The following is a 17,233-nucleotide window of genomic DNA, read 5'->3' on the forward strand; positions in this document are numbered from 1 at the left end:
ACAGACAAAAAGTGTGACGATGTACCAGTTTCATTCACTGATCAATTCATTCATCAAATGCCAATCTAATTTACTCTGATTTAAATGTTTCCGAACCAATTGTGAGCAATCTAAAATTTAAACTGAGTCTACGGCATCATCTACTGGCCGTTTTGTCAACGTAATTTTTCACACCATCCGTTGATTGAAAAATTGTCAGAAATGATATGTAAATAAAAATAGCCATTCAACGACACGAGTTAACATCATTTGGTTTTTAAATACCTAAATATACAGGAAAAAATAAAATACAAAATAAAGTCGAATGCAAATCATTTACCCATTAAACAATCTCTGTGCTTCTGTGGAACTGGACAAATCATGGACGAAGATTGAATATATATAACAATGCTTACGTTTTGGGTAACAATCAATCAAACTCACGTCTGAAAGTGGCGACTTTGGAGGGTTTATTTTAAATTATACATCAAAAGCTGAATTAAGTTAAATTCAGTTACTAGTTCATAATTACTTATTCATTTATTTTAACAGAGAAGCGGTTCGGATAATGAATGCAATTTTGTCTATGTTTACGTGTTGTTTTGTTTTTTGTTGTAAACGTTGATTCTCTATTCTCTTGTCTACGCGATAAAACAACGTCAACGTATATATTCCACGTTCACGTCAAAGCCAAAAAAATGTTGCCTTTTTTTTTCTTTCCCGACCTCGTTCGTTTCAAATTGGGAATTTTATACAAGAGTGAGACCTCTTCCTTTGGAGATGGGTTTGACCGTACTTGACAAGTGACGTCATGGTGTCGGGAGGTGGAGAGGCGTCGGAGAGTTTCGCCTGGTTGTCATTCCACTAAGGAAAAAAAGAGGGTGTGAGCAAAATCTACCTGGCTACCGTCACCTGGCGCCGACCGTGTACATGTTGGTTGTCGATCTTCAATCGTACGAAGACACGCAACGCTGGCTTCGCTCAGGAGTAAGACGGAGAAGGCTTTACAGGTACGTGAAGTGCTCGGGGAATGTCGTGGGCAAAAGGCTTGTTTCGGCCGCAACCAAAACAAGTCCATCAAGCCCGACTTCACTTCGAATAACATTGAACTTAATGCTTGGGTGTAAAATACACAGTCGAAATCTGCCACGAGTTACAACTGCGAGGGAACACTTACAGGAAGCAACAACCCGGGAGCATTGGAAGTTTCCTTTTTAGCCGAAGTTCAACCAATGCCCTACATTCTTGCGACAGGTTTGAAACCTACCTAAACAGAGATCGTAGAATTAATTTGAATGCGACTTCATTTCATAATCTGGGTTTGTGGTGTATTCGTCTACACACACCAGGCACACCTGTCAAGCCCTTGCACTATTCTTTTCCAGTACAGTCGACTGCGAAACTCAAATACGTTACGTACGTAGTGCATGGGCTTCAGCAGTAACTGCCAGTCTGGAATTGTTTGGATAAACAGGTCTGACCTAGCAGAGAGATGAGCCAATGTTTCCCAACCTTTAATGAACCAAATGAACCTTTGAGAAAATCTCAAGGCACAAAAAAAAAAAAAAAAGTAGATAAACAGGTTATTTTTTTATTTGTAAGAAATACAGTAACTTGCAAAAGTCATTAGTTTCCTTGAACTTTCGACCTATTTTTTTGTGTTTGAAGAATCAAGACCAAATGGGACCCAATCATGAAGTGGAACAAAATTCATGTGATTCTTTTTAAACCTTTTTTTAAGAAAAAAAAGTGGGGCAACAAAATAATTCAGCCTCCTTGAGGCTGAAGAAAAGGTAGAAGCACATTTTACTGCAATTTAAACTGCAAATCTTTTGGGATATGTCTCTATCAGTTTTGCACTTCCACAGACTGAAAAAAACCCCCGCCCCAGCTCAGGTCGATTAGATGGAGAGCATTTGAGAACAGCAGTTTTCAGATATTTCCACAGATTCTCAAATAGATTCAGTTCTGGACTTACACTTGGCCATTCTAACGCCTGGATGTGTTTAATTTTGAACCATTCCATTTTAGATGTTGCTTTATGTTTAGGATCATTATCTTCTTGAAAGGTAAACTTCCATCCCAGTCACAGGTCTTGGCAGACTCCAACAGGTTTTCTTCCAAAATGGTCCTGTAATTGGTTCCATCCATCATCCCATCAATTTTAACCATCTTCCCTGTCCTTGCAAGCGAAAAGTCATGGTGCTCCTGTTATGTTTGACAGAGCAGATGGTGTGTTCATGGGGTTGTGCAATGTTACTTTACAATAAACAAACAATACAATAACATATTGTATTTTGCCCCAAAAGTTCAATTTTGGTTTCATCTGACCAGAGCACCTTCTTCCACGTTTGTTGTGTCTTATGTTCCAGGATGCCAAAAAGATCCTGACTCGCAGCACCAGGATGAGCGTGACGTCGTGGTTTCTCGTCAGCAGCTCAGGCACGCGCCACCGGTTGCCACGGGAGATGATCTTTGTTGGTCGGGACGACTGCGAGCTCATGCTGCAGGTGTGTGACTTTTGTGTGTTTTCGGAGCAAGGGCTCACCTAGGTGATGCCGCCGCATAGAAGGCCGAAGTTGACACAGCAAACAGCAGCGCGGTGTTACTTTAACCCTGACCGCCCCTCTCCATTAATGTCTTCAAAGATTATTAGAACGGCCCTTCTTGTGTCAAGCACACCAGGCACAGGCTCCCAGCATGCATTGCGATTGTGACGAGACCAAACTGGCAGTAGCCCGACTGTGCGCTATGCTCTGAAAATGTTGGACCAATCTGTGTCCACACAAAAAAAAGTTTCCCCATCTAAAAGTGCTGCAGTTGTTTCTTTTATTTTTTTAAGTTGATGCTTTACTCAGCACAAAACCACCCAAACTATTTAACACTTTAATGCTTTGAATATTTTCCATAGCTCTCCATATTCTGTGACACCGAGAAAATCCTGTTTGGCATGAAAGCAGTATCAAATAACGCTGTGCCTTCCGACTCGCATATTTGGAATGACCGAAGACAGCTGTAGTTTGGTAACTATCCAAGTCCTGGAGTCGGCCTAGCAATTAGAACACATATCTTCCCTCCTTTGTCTTTGGTTTAGAGTTCAGTGGCCGAGTTGCTGTTTCCTAGTGCTGCAGTCGACACATTCTCTCTGAAGAAATTTGTCTTCAGAGACCTTAAAGTGAGGAATGTGTCATTGTTGCTGCACGGTTAACGTAATCAAGCCGGCGAGCTATTTTATTCAGACCACCGCCTCATGCAAGCGAGCCATAACGTTGTCAGCGCAGTTAGAATAACATAATGCGCGTCAAATTGTCTTTTACTATGCGGATAAAAAGCCCATTGAAGGGTGCGAACGATTTTGCCTGGTCGTGCTTTTTGTCATACAGAGGTCCCAGAGCGCAGAAATGAAAGCACATCGGTTCCGATTTCTCGCACGGTTTGCATATTCAGCAACGAATGAAGACGCGTTGAGACCAAACCACATTTACGTTAGAGATCTGAACGCAAGTGACTAAATGCTCCAATGGATCTTCTACCTGTATGTCAGGCGTGTTCAACCCTATCCCACCTCATCTTAACTGATCATCGCCCATAGCGGACATGTCTTTGTCTGTCCTTTGCAGTCTCGAAGCGTGGACAAACAGCACGCTGTGATCAACTACGACCCAAACGCAGATGAGCACATGGTGAAGGATCTGGGTAGCTTGAACGGGGTGAGTGAGTCTCGGCTGCCTCCGACCGGAGTGATAGAACCAGCCCCGGTGCAAGTCCTTAACTCATTCAATACCAGCTAATTCTGGACCCAGTCTGAAAAGACGTTTAAAAACGTCTTTGGGAGTGAATGAGTTAATCACAAAATGACAGCTAGGCTTGGGACGGCAACTGTAATCAAGTGGGTTTCCTTTCTAAACGTTGCCCCTGGTCTCCTCTGTGTGTCCTCTCTGCTGCCTCATTATCCACAATGGACTCCGAGTTGAGTGGTCAGAGAGGGTAGCTGATTGTTCTCCAAGCGAGCGTCTTTGGGCCGTGACAAACTAATCAGAGCGCAGCAGTGTGAGGACCCGTAACAGTAATTCAACTTGACTTCAACGATTATCCTCACTGACGGGACAGACCAAAGATGCTCTTTCATTCTTTCCCCCCTGATTACTGTTGCCGTGTAATAATTTATCATCAATGAGTAGTTTTTGAAGACGATGACATAATTGCAGTTGCGGTGCGATTGCACGACACTTGAATGAGGTTTCACTTTTATAGTCGTCGCTGTCCTTGCATAAGAACATAATCTCATCAGCGTTTCGGTCTACCACTGGATTAGCGTTCAATGGGAAAAGAGCCAATTGCAAAGCACCTTCTGCTATCTGTGAGCATATCAGATATGTGTTGATCAAAGAGGTCGACATCTGTGGTTTTTCTTCCAGACGTTCGTGAATGACCTTCGAATTCCGGACCAGACGTACATTACCCTCAAGCTTTCCGATGTCATTCGCTTTGGTTATGATATCCTTTTCGAAAAATGTCTTCAAACTGATGTCAACGGATCTCATGGCAAACTACTGCCTGGCCTCTGCCTTCTGCCTAGGCTGGAATGAGGCACTAGCAGGCTAACTGCTTGCGTCACCGCTATTCGACATTTTCCCTTTGTTGGCCGTTAGCTTCGTCGGCATGTTAATTAATCCCTTGTGGCTTTTTCCAGTCAGCCGTTTCAGATTATTGTTAAGTGTGAACTGAAAATCTCCTGTGCCCTTTGACCCCACCCTTTCAACTGAAATCTTGCGGGTGGTGGAATTTAGTTTTGATAACACGTCGGAATGATCTTGGGAAGACGGTGACATTTCGAAATGTTTGTCGCTACAACTGAATACACCGCGCGCGAGCGTCGTTTGGCGTCACACCCTCTTTTCAAATATGTCTTCTTTTTTTTTCTGTCCCAACTGCGTCTTGTGAAAAAGAACAAATGCCACAAAGTCTGTTTTATTTTTTATTTAATTGTTTTTTTTTTTTTTAATGAACAAATGTTTGATCAGGTGTATGTTGTTGTTCTTTAACCGGTGCTCACATGCTCACGTATATATCTTGGAGAAGAGTCAACACAAAGTGCCAGAGGAGGCTCTTAAGGTCAGTAGGTTCGGCAGAATGTGTTCCTTTGCTATTTCATAAGTGAATCATCAATGCAGCCACGGCTTTGCTTCGAAAATGAACGACCGCGAGTAGATCGTCGTATCTCGAGCAAAACATTGTCGTAGCAGTTGTATCTTGTGCCTCACGTCCTGTTTCCTCCTTCTCACGCCGCGCAGCATGAGAAGTACACCAGCCAGTTGCAGCTCGGTCTCAAAGCCCTCGAGGCCCGCGTGAAGGACAAGCAGCAGGTTCACAGCCCGGAGAAGAGCAAAGAGGCAGTTTCCAATGCCAAGCTACCTCAGAAGGGCGAACGTAAAGCGCTTTCGCTTACAGGTATTAACCAGCCCTTACATAATCTCTGTTATCACAGTCAACTACTTTGGAAACAGCTGTTCAGCTTGCGTGACAGGAACAGTTTTTAGTGAGAATTGATTTTAAAAGCATGTGAGCATGGCTCGAACGGCTGTGTTTTGTGCTTGCTCTTGCACAATCAGTCAAACCTTTTGTGAGCCGAGGTTTCCAAATCTGTTGTCGGTCAAGAAATAGACTTCCGAAGTGTCTGCACGAGTTGACTTTAATTTAATTTAAAAGTGAAGTCGCAGGAGGGGTGAAAAGGTGAAGGACAAAGTTCTTATCTGAGGTAGCCATGCCTGTCAGCTGACATGGAGGCCTTTTGGATGCACGCCCATAAAGGTTCTTAAAACGGTGTTTAGGTCTCTCTGCCGGCTCTTCACATGCGCGCATATAGCTGATGCGTGGACTTAGGTCTCCCCTTGGAGTTGTTCTCAGGGCATCTAAGCTTCTGTGAGCTGCAGGAATTCTCAGCCAATCCTATTTTCCAACAACAGGCAAATAGTTCAAGAATCGTTAGGAAAGAAAGTGTGTTTGTCTCGTCAAAAGCTCTTCCAGCTGATCACATTGTTTGCTGCTCCATCGTAACCTCGATGCGAGCTCAAACTCATCAAACTGAGCTCATCCTCAGCGACACAAAATCATTCTCACTTACAAGCGACTGCTCGATGACTCAAAATCTCCCCGCTTTGGAGAAATACAAGCTGGGGCACTTTGTCCTTTGATATTTTTGGGTTGGTTTTGTGTGTTAGTCACGTGAACAAATCTGGCATGACTCTGTGTCTCGACTTCAAAGAGAGCTCCGAATATCTTTTCTGTGCTCTCTTGCGTGTTTTCCCTTCCAGCTGCTCAGGATGTGGAGTTTGTCCAGTCCTGCCGCTGTCTGCAAGGGCGGGACCGTGCACATTTACAGGGTGTGGCTCATTAAAGCAGCAATTAGTTTGCCGCACTACTTGGCACGGTACTTGACTGTATATTGGAAATTATGATTTTGGAAAAGTAACAGTGGAACATTTTACAATCCAGTTGAGACCGGAAGAGTGTTCTTACCGACTATAGAGCAAATCTACGTTTTTGAGTTTTGACACAAAAACGTAATTTGATTATCCTAGCACGTACTGTCTTTAAGATGCAAGATTCCTTCATTTAGAGACAAAACAGTTATTCATGATGCTGTATTCTTCTCCTCCCTTGAAGATTAGGATTAGCTTCATCCCCTTTTTGTATCAGAAGGATTATCTTTATACAGCATGCATCATAGCATTTGGGTCACATGGTTGGACCCCCCCCCCTTTTTTTTTTTGCCATCAACTTGTCACACATTTGTTGTAACATGATTCAAAACACATCCAAAAAAAATTCACATTTTTCCATTTGTGAGCAAAGCCAATACGTTGCGTTTGTCTTTTAGCTTCTACAGATAAACCGATCTCCAAGCCAACTCCTCTTTATGGCCAACCATCCTGGTGGGGAGAGGATGAGGATCCAGCCACTAAAATCCACAACCAAAGCGGAAAAGCCACCGACCTTCAGACTTCAGGTCCAAGAATGCATTTTGCAAATGTGTCTTACTGGGTTTATAGTTTTCATTTGTTTGATATACAGATTACTTACACATCTGAGATCAGAACCGAATTAAAAATGACCTGTTTTTCTGTGGCATCACGATCCGATGCCCATTGTTGGGTCGGTGAAGGATGGGATAATATGCAGCCCAAGGCACATCTACCAGTTGGGGAATATGAACCAGCCCTTACCGCAGCAAGCCAGCGGGCAGTGCCTGTTTGCCTCGTGCTGGATTTTATGACCCTCTAAGCCGCTGGAGGGGGTAGGAAGCTTGATTGTAAGCCTCATGTTGTGCAGCAGTCGGAGAGATTATATGAGCGATGTTGGGCTGCATTCAGCAACTGTGAGCTGGACGTATTGATGTTTTTCTGTTTTGGTGATGATGTATATTGACAAGTCAATCGTCAAAACGCCTGGCGGCCAATGTTTGCGCGATGAGCTGACCATAATTGCCCTGTGTTTGATTGGCCGCCAATTACCGATGTCCCTTTTGCCCAAATTCACAAATTAAACTGGGACAGGCTCCAGGCTTCCTGGGACCCTGAACAAGCGTTATGGAAAAATGATTGGATGGCTGCGTGGAGTTAGTCTCATCTGAGAACTATAACAGCGTTAGTCAGCATTTCATGAATTACTTTTAACTCATTCAGTACCAGCCAATTCTGGACCAAGTCTGAAAAGACGTTTAAAAACGTCTTTGGGAGTGAATGAGTTAACAGTAATCTGTCTTTTTTTTTTTTTTGGACTGTTCAGAATAGGGTTTATGAGAACCAAGGTCAGGGTTGTTTGGTGAGAGGCCAAACATGCGTGTTGAATTTAAACATGCCTTTATGGACTTATTCCCAAAAGGCTAACAACATGAGTTGAGTATGCGTCTATTGTTTGTGTCATTGGTTTGTTAAACAACATGTATGGACTATAGTGCGATGATGTTAATCCACAACGGATGATGTTTATTTTGTGTATCATATTCTTGTCCCCAGAATCTGTCCAAGAAGTTTCCAGATATGCGCTCGGCGGTTCTTTGTCTGAGAAACAGGCGAAGTCCATCTTCTCCTACCGCCAGGAGCCCAGTTACTTCGAGATTCCCAGAAAAGAGTTCCAGCAGCGGCTTTCCAAGAAACCAGAGTTGCAACTTCAGGAGGTTCCAACAAAGGACACTCAAGATCCCTCTGACCATGTCCCATCCACCCCCACTCCTCCCGTGGTCCAAAGCCACGCCTCCTTCACTATCGAATTTGATGAATGCACCCCAGGCAAAATGAAGATCAAGGACCATGTCACTAAGTTCTCCTTCCGTCAGCAGCAGAAGCCTCCTGCCGCTGAGGCTGTGACCACACCCACCGAGGTGATGTCAGCTGAAAGTAAGGTTGCTGACTGGCTGGTTCAAAGCACCGCTAACATGACGAGGAGAAGGTCACAGGGTGAAAACATCTTCTGCGACATCAATGATCCGTCGCTTCTGATGACGACCAAGGGTGAGTACAAATGTCAGTAGGTTCTTCATTAATGCAGGTAACAGTTCTGGTTTCTCCAAACGTTATCTTTGTTCTTTCATCATCAGCAAACCACTATGAAAATGTCGCTGACATTGGTTTGGAAGATCCCACGATCGATGAGCAGACTTTGCCGCAGTCACAAACTCCAACCGGCTACCCCCAGAGTTCACCTCGGCCACAGAGAGCCTCCCCTCCTCAGCGCTTCACTGACTCAGAGCAGCCATCCTCCTACTCTCCTCCACAGTCTCAATCCGGCACTGGCAAGGCAGATCCTCACCGAGCATTTGTCATCGAATTTTATGACGGACATTCCGATGATAACCCCCGAAGGAAGCGTTCCCAGACCACCCCGTCGGAACCTTCAAATCTCAGGAACCAGCTTGAAAAGGCCAGAAAAAGCACAAGTCCGGCTGGTGAGAAGCAAGTCCAGCCTGCAGCCTGTAGCACTCCCCCCTCCCAACGGTACACTATTCCCCTCAAAGGGCCCGCTTCCACTGGTTCTCAGAGACCTGGCTCCCTACGACGGGAAAAAACGGAAGAACGACTTTGCACCGGTTTTTCATCACGGTCATCATCCACCATTTCCGGAAGGCCTTTTAGCAGTGTGGGCCGAAGATCCAAACTGGCAAAGGAATTTAAAGCGGAATGGCTCAAACACACAAAGCAGACGTCTTCTTCCAGCGAGGATATAAAAACATTTAGTCTACCCACAAAACCTGAAACTGAAACATCAGAAGTCTCACAGCCTGACCAGACCCTCACCAGCCCTGATGGGGTCGATCCTTCCCTTCTACCCAAGACATCCTCTCCGATCCACCAACCAGTTCCCCTCGAGGTGCCGAAGATGCCGCTCGTGTGTCAGAACGGAGATGCCAAGGTGACCCACGGCGGCCCGAGAAATGTAGAAGAGGACACTTTGAGTGATGCGGGAACCTACACCATTGAAGCAGATGACCCGGATAAGGAGCTCGAAGAGGCCCGCAAGAAGATTGAAAAGGTGAGTTTTCCTGACTGCTGTGGATTTCCTTTGCGAAGTAATACCCATCAAACCACGTTTGCTCTGCAAATTGAACAGTCTCGTGTCTCTTGGGATGAGGTCTCGTCCAGGAAATGGAGCCATGGATATTGGCCGGGCCCGATGACCCACTTTTAATGCTTTGTTCCAGGTGTTTGGTGTTGTTGAGAATCCAGAGGGAACCAATCACAGTGAAGCAGATACATCAGCAACATTTAGGCGTCTTATTGTTGAGGGCAGGGAGCTGCATAGGCAGAGTAACAGTGAGAAGGTGAGGCCTGCTCCACAGCAAGGAGCAAGTGGGCTGAAGGTAAACCTTCCTGCTCGGATTTGAATGATTTTATTTTTTTTTAATTTAAATCAAGCTATAATATTTCATCATTTATCATAACACCAACTCTTAAAATCAGGTCAGTAAATTGGGCCTCAACCTTTTGGCGAATCTGTCTTTTTTGATTCCCTACAATTCTCTCTTCTCACATTCTTTAGGGCATTCACGGTTTGATTTAATCCAACAAGGTGTAAAAACGAATCAGAAACCAATCCACCAGACAATGCACGAGGGTCACCCGCACCATCTGCTGCCTAAAAGAAGAGCTGGATCAAGAACATTCTGATAATCTTATCATTCTCAGTTTGGATTGACTGTTGAAAGGGTACTAATTGAACAGTGTTTATTCCTGTAATTAGTTGCCTCCTGGTGTGGTATTTACAGTATCAGACCATTTTTTTTCCAGCCATGCCTGTCTGCGGCCCCTTCTCAAAGTTTTTTATTGTACTCCAGATGGCATTTTGTTCGATTTTCCTTGGGCGATAAAATCCCTGATGGTGTTAATATCTAACTGTGGGTATGTGCAGCCCTTTGAGACTTTTCTGTGAGTCAAGTCTATACAAATACATTTTACTTGACTTAATTTGATTATTATAGGCTTTTCCTGCAATTGTTATGTAAAGTAACCTTAATAGTTAACAGTATTTACGCGATATGTTTCAACCGCAATAATAAAAACACACAAAAAAAACCCCACTTCTCTGACGATGTCAATCTAAACTGAGCATTAAAAAAAAAACACCAAAAAAAAAAAATAAAACATTTTTGATTTTGAATTGAAATCTTGTACCGGATGTCATTGAAGTTTGCAATCGTACCTATTGTTACTTTTTCATGTATGTTGTTCTGATTCCATTTGTTCCTTATCTTAGTTTGTTCGCTGATTCGAAAAAGAAAACAAAATCAGCTGTTCTTTATCCGAGTAAGTGATCAGAAACACACAATGACTCGTTTTACCTTACACAGGTTGAGACGGCAGGTGCATCGATACCGGGGGCTCCGAAATGGATGTCTTGCTGGGCGAGCTTGGTCGACGTGGAGACTGGCCCTTCGTCTGGCCACTTTGAGAGGTCGTCCCGGATGGAGCTGTCGGGAGGCGGTAAGCTACCTGATTAAAACATGATACTGAGCTAGCCTGATGAATACGAATGATATTTTCTGTTCCCCAATGTGTGTTTAATAGACGTTAACAATTGTTTGACTGTAGCAAGGACCACAATCACGAGCAAACTCGTCCAAAATAACGACTTCGGCTCCGAAGACCCGAGAGCCCGACGTATCGTGAGGGAGAAGAGTGATGTTCCAGTTCCCAGCATTCAAATCCAACATGATCCACATTCAACGTTTAATGTGGAGGAAAGCAGCTTGGTGGCCACCAGCTCTCACGATGGCGTTCAGAGATTGTCAGTGCAGGATGACGTGGAGCCCGATAGCCTGAGTGATGCCAGCAAATCTGACGACGGTTCCGTCGTAGAACAGCGGAGGAGGCCGCCGTCAAACACAGAAAAGACAACAAATGAGGACGAGGTCAGACAGTCTGACAAATCAAAAACGTTCTACAACGAGTTAGAGGACGACACCCCCGAAACAGAATACGGAGCCTCACAACTCCCAGACGACACTCTTGAAAAAACTGAGAAAAAACGGTCACCCAAAACCTTTTCAACAGCTACTTTGACCAAGCGTAGAGGGAGCCAGGAGTCAGGCAAAGCCAGGCCCACCATGTCTGCTTCGATTATGGGCCAAGACACACCGAGCTCCGAATCCAAGGACACCTCAGCGTCCTCCTTTGTCAGACAAGAGAGCTTCACCAAGGAGGAGCCGAGCAGTGCCAGACTGCCCAACATCTCTTCTCTCGGAGACCAAGAGCCTGACTTATTCCAGCGAACCTGCAGCCAGGACACCCATTCTTACCTCAAGGAGACTGAGGATGTCCTGGCTGTTCTGGAGGCCAAGATCCAAGCGGGCCAGTCTGAAACCACCCCATCTCCCATTCCAGACTCCCTCTCCGGGGAGTCTGATGTGGATTCCTCGAGTACGCTCAGCCAGCAGAGCAGTAGACTCAGGTGCAACCCGCTTACTAAAAAACCTCCGCTGAGTGGTCTCCAAAGGGAGACCTCGTCACCTAGTTTATCTAGTCACTACTCAACCCATCGACTAGAAAAGAGCGAGCCCCTCAGGAGACCAACCGGACTAAGGCGTAGTATTGGCAAATCTGGCTCTGTGGACTTGAGTGATGACCTTCAGAGCTCCAACGTTAAGAGTTCAAGGGTGACGCAAAATTTTAGCCGCGTCAATAGCTTTTCAGCACCGAGACCCACCCGGGCATCGATGCTCCGGCGAGCACGCCTCGGTGAAGCCTCTGACAACGAGACCACAGAGACGGACCGACTCTCCAAGGAGGCGGCTAACGTCCCCGCGAAGGAAACCAAAAAACTCTCCAGGTGGGATATGCTGGCCATGCCTCGCCGGCGGACAAGCTCCTTCCACACACCAAGTGACACGGAGAACTCCTCCGCCCCGCAGTGGGCGGGAAAGAGCACAGCGTTCCAAAGCCGTAATACAGAATCTGGCAGCATCTCCGGTTACAAGGCATCTTCTATCGGGCCAAAACCTGGCGAAAAGCCACTGAAAACCTCCCTCGCAAAAACACCCATCACTCGCGGACGCTCCAGCAGTGCCAAATATGCCAGCAGCACAGCAAGTGAGTAACACTGAATTATAGACTATGTTTGACTATTATATTGACATTCCCGTGATACCTAAACAAAAAAAATGCTCTGAAAATGAAGACCAAAGCAAAGTAAGACTCCTGAAGTGTTGGCATGACGCAGTTTCTTTCATGTTAAGATGTCACTATTGTTTGAGAGACCAGAACTTGACGGGTACGGGACTTCAAGGTCTGACCCGGTGATGAATTGGTTTGGTTCTTTTAAGGGTTTCAACTTATATCTCTTTCATGATGTCTCTACTCGGGCGGCCTTTTTTTAACTGAAGCTTTAGGTGGGAATACTTTTACTAACAATAATGTCTCCTGTACAGTCATCTGCACAGTACCCACCAGTCGCACTATTTACGTAGTGATGGGCTATTGTGAGCGGTATTATTCTTGTCTGCATTCAGCTGCTGCGCTGTGGAAGTCAAACATTTGCTCATTTCTCTTATTTGCTGCTATCGGACATTCATAAGAAATGAGCACTTCCACAGCACGTTTTTCCTCATGAGTGGACAAAGGTGGGCGCAGACGTTTTTCCAGTGGAAGACAGAGCCATAAAATGCCGCGTACCTGAAATGTCACAACTCACAGTTTGGGGAGGTCGGCCGTGGCTACACTGCGTACAGGGTTGAGAAGTCATTGTTTGTCATTTTGGGGAAATTTTGGCATACGTCAACAACCTTGCCCAACACACTCATATTACACGCAGGAACAAATCTAAGGACAAAGCCGAGCTTAATTTACTAGCTAATGCCTTTTTCTTGCTTTTGTCTTGGGCAGTATGATTCTATTTGTGACCCCGACTGCAGATGGTGTGATGAACAATTACTTCTCAGCCGCGTTGATTGTTTGCTAAGGTGTGAAAGTAAGATCCTTGATTAACTCATTCACTCCCAAAGACGTTTTTAAACGTCTTTTCAGACTTGGTCTAGAATTGGCTGGTACTGAATGAGGTAATGCTTACGACAACTATTAACTCATTTAGTACCAGTCAATTCTAGACCAAATCTGAAAATACGTTTAAAAACGTCTTTGGGAGTGAATGAGTTTAAATTTTAATTGCTATGAAAGATGGCCTTTGCCACCGTTGGCTACCACTTCGCTCCACCCCTGTTTATGGACCCCATGTGTCAAAATTTTCTTGCCGGTGTGCTATGATGGTATCTATTTGTCTCTCTCTCTCTTTCACTCCTTTTCTTCCCTCCGTTCCTACTAATTCTCCATAATGCAAACCAATTCATGCTGCCAAAGGCTCCCGGAGACGACAGAAAGGTTGTGGCTATACCTCCACATCAGATGAGGAGTACGACTCCAATCAAAACACTCCTAAACACAAACGCTCCCAACCTTCCTCAGCCTCCCACAGTCCGCACCGCATTGCTCGGTCCCGCCCGATGCCTCTGCTGCGCCCCAACCCCTGCAACAAGGATTCTGAGGAGAACCAGGATGGGGAGAGCTTGAGCAACTGGTCCACCCACAGTGCCGAGATTGCACGGTAGGGAATATCATTTTGTTTCATGGCGAAATCTGAAGCATTCACGTTGTCAAGTTTCCACTCTCTTTGATAGCTTGAGTCAAGACCTTGCCAAAGATCTTGCCATCTTGGCCCGAGAGATTCATGACGTTACAGGAGAAGGTGGCCCGCCGAATTTGACGGCGGAGAGAAGCGTACCCGTTTCTGCAGTGACGGCTCATGAAAAGGTAAACAAACTTTCTCAGGCTGGTCGCCTGAGAACCGTGACTGCGGGATGGTATGATAAAGAATGACTTCTCAGCCATGTCAGTTGCTTGCTGTGGTGTGAAAGTCCTTATTTTGATTGATGTTGACTGCAAGAACTGACTGTTCTTCATTTAGGACAGATTCTTTTAGAGTTTGCATTCAGAACAAGAGTATAGATTTTTTTTACGTGCAGTAAATATAAACAACTTTTGGCAGAGTATCAAGGGGTCTAAAGAAAACGCCATTCATGTGAAAATGGCAGAAATATCACAGGTATCAAGATTTCCCATGAGGTGCCCAGAGAAGTAACAAGGGGTGGCCATGACCACCCCTGGCCACCGTGTAGCTCCGCCCCTGTAAACACCCTAACTGGATCAGTCTCACCCACACTAATTTTTCAGCTCATTCAGCGTATACCAGAGATGGGGTTGAACTATCAGAGAGTCCCGCCAAGTTCTTCTTCAACAGCAGAACCTTACCTTCCCTCAAGTGAGCCGGATCTGAACTCCACTCTGCAACCACCCAGCAGAGAGGAGGTCTGAGACAACCCAAGGCCTCACGAAAACATCATGACGCGAGCCATCGGGAATCGTCATCGAGTATCTTTCTTGTTTGCGCAGGTCACTGTGGAGGATCCCATGCTGAACCCGGTGTTGCAGGTCATCATGGCCATCAGAGAGAACACGGAGCAGCTTTCTGAGAAGATCAAGTAAGAATCCCACGAGACCACAGCTTACGCGCACAATTTCCAAACGTTGGTTGAAGAACTGAATTGATCAGCATTGTGTTGACCGTCAGAATATGATCCTGGTCAATCACCACACAAACTTAAATACTTTAATGATAAAGATAGTGTCATGGTGGTGCTATATTGCATGCAATTAAAAAAAAAAAAAAGTAAAATAATGTGCATGAAGACTCAAATTGTGCATAGGTGCTTTGTAGTTGGCTTATAACGAGTCCAGTCTGTACCCCAACTCTCACCCAAAGAGTCATTCGGTTCTGGTTTTGCGATTTGTCCTGGGGGTTCTTTCTGAACGAAGATGTTCGTTTTCGATGCACACAGAGTACGGATTGTCCAATAATCTTGTTGCTTTACCGTTTTCAGGGCGCTCTTTTCTGACAGGATGGATCTTTGGGAACAAATAGAGGCTGAAGTTAATACGGACAGTGATGGACTTGTTGTCAAAGCATCCAACAAGGTATGAGTTAACTTTTTTTTTTTTTTTTAATTATTGTTTTCAAACTAAGGCTGAATTGCGTGCGTGTGTGTTTCAGGATATTACATCTATTTTGAAAGAACTAAGGAGAGTCCAAAGACAAGTTGAGAGTAAGTCAGCCGCAGCATATGCAAATCTGAATACCTGCTATGGTAATTCACCAGATGAATTTGCATGTTTCTTTGCAGTCATCAATACAGTCATGGGGCCCAGTTGGCAGCCGGACGCTCGGTCCTCTGAGCCTGAGGTTACCTCCTCACTCGCGGGTCGTGTTTCCAGAGCCACAGCCTCACGGGACTGGCGTACGGTCCACTCCGTCTCCAAGCGAGGTGGCGGTCAGAGGCCCGGGGAGAGCGTGCGGAGGGCCGCCGTGACGCCAGAAGATCTCCGAGAGGGACGCTTGGTTTGACGTCGGGGGGCCCCTCGGCCTGAACGTCACGAACGCAGGTGTCGACTCGGAAGGTGGGAAGTGAGATTGAACGGGTGGCAAGTGGACGTGAAACACAGACTACTGAACTTTGAGTACGACAATATTGAAACACCACGCAGATGCTGAACATAGTAACAGTCGAAGTAGAGGACTTCCTGAAATGGTTTCCTCATCAAATGCCCTCAACACTACTTGATTGTGTGTGTTATTTGCCAGTAATTTGACTATTTCAAGTGACCGATTTTTAAGATGAATCTAAATGAATTGATGGCATTAAAAAACAAAATCTGGGAGGAATCATCTCAGGGAACCTGACTAAAATTTGTTTTTGTGTTCATTGTTGAAAATAAGATTAGTTTTAAGTATGAGCAGCGAGCTCCCGCTGCTGTTTTTTTTCTCCACCCCTTAATTAACAAATGTTCTTTCATGTCCATGTATTTTGAGCAGATTGATGCAAGAATGTCAACTATTTATATTTTGTAGGACGTTTATGTATTGTCTCCCAGATATCATGGTGTCAGGGAGCTAAGTGGACGATGCAATCAGATCAGTTATTCCTTCCAACTGAAAAAAAAGGAAGGTCACCAAATATGACACGTGGCTGTCAAACCTCAAATGTGCTGGATTAAATGTGCTGTTGTCTCCGAGCAGCTGCGAGCGGTTAGACGAGATGCCGTTCGGCTTTCTTCGATGACATCAAACCTCCACGATGTATCACAAAAAATCTATTTGGTCGATTCTGCGCATGTTATTATTGTCAAAGTACACTTGTAAGTCCTCGATCATAGTTTGTGGTCTGATCACTACCAATTACCTCCGAATGTTTTTGGGGCTTTTGCACTAAGTGGCGCAACATTATCCCTTTGGCCCGGCTTTTCGCCCGTGTGACAGCAGGATGAAAGTCACCGTGGTGGACCAGCAGGTTGATGTTCTTCCTCTTCCCGGTCCATGTTGCGCGCGATTAATTAGGAAGTTCTTGCAAGTGCCACAAAGCTGTGTTTAGGATGCTTCTCGCAGCCTGAGTGCAAGATGTTTACAAGTGAATGTGTGATGTGTTGCTGCTAATCTGCTTTGATGGGATTGGTGTCTTTAATCCCAGCAAAGTCTTTTTAAATTTACAAAACTGAAATGAAAACAAGCGTGTCAATCGGTTCCATTACGGTTTCTTTGATCAAGAATCACATCGGCAATTGTGTTGTCTTATTTGTGTTGTTTTGTGTTTGACCATCGTCTCAAGTGATTATGAGGGTCTTTTTCTAATAAATTGAATTTGAAAATATGGATAATT

General features: G+C 45.0%; 1 protein-coding gene across 6 annotated transcripts; it reads left to right on the plus strand.

Moving 5' to 3' along the window:
- The first annotated feature begins 793 nt into the window (after window positions 1-793).
- On the plus strand, window positions 794-17,224 carry cep170ba (centrosomal protein 170Ba). Of its 6 annotated transcripts, none has more exons than XM_086127579.1 (19): window positions 794-989; window positions 2,352-2,489; window positions 3,600-3,689; window positions 4,398-4,476; window positions 5,036-5,094; window positions 5,274-5,430; window positions 6,860-6,988; window positions 7,998-8,492; window positions 8,579-9,510; window positions 9,680-9,838; window positions 10,826-10,958; window positions 11,043-12,563; window positions 13,827-14,070; window positions 14,144-14,276; window positions 14,697-14,831; window positions 14,916-15,004; window positions 15,404-15,497; window positions 15,574-15,625; window positions 15,704-17,224. In XM_086127579.1, exons 2-19 carry the CDS (start codon window positions 2,385-2,387, stop codon window positions 15,922-15,924), a joined length of 4,827 nt encoding a protein of 1,608 aa, XP_085983705.1. In that variant the 5' UTR covers window positions 794-989; window positions 2,352-2,384; the 3' UTR covers window positions 15,925-17,224. The 6 variants fall into 6 exon arrangements, with proteins under 6 accessions (XP_085983705.1, XP_085983708.1, XP_085983706.1 ...); XM_086127582.1 differs by having other exon boundaries at window positions 13,932-14,070; XM_086127580.1 differs by having other exon boundaries at window positions 11,067-12,563.
- The last annotated feature ends 9 nt before the right edge of the window (window positions 17,225-17,233 follow it).

Source organism: Hippocampus guttulatus, chromosome 13, assembly GCF_054856545.1.
Source record: "Hippocampus guttulatus isolate MCC_2025c chromosome 13, RoL_Hgut_1.0, whole genome shotgun sequence".
Taxonomy (NCBI): domain Eukaryota; kingdom Metazoa; phylum Chordata; class Actinopteri; order Syngnathiformes; family Syngnathidae; genus Hippocampus; species Hippocampus guttulatus.

Coding starts and splice junctions, on each gene's coding strand:
- cep170ba (XM_086127579.1), top strand. CDS start 2,385: ATGAGCGTGACGTCGTGGTTTCTCGTCAGCAGCTCAGGCACGCGCCAC. Junction 9,839..10,825: donor AAGGAGCAAGTGGGCTGAAG/GTAAACCTTCCT, acceptor TACCTTACACAG/GTTGAGACGGCAGGTGCATC. Junction 12,564..13,826: donor ATATGCCAGCAGCACAGCAA/GTGAGTAACACT, acceptor ATGCTGCCAAAG/GCTCCCGGAGACGACAGAAA.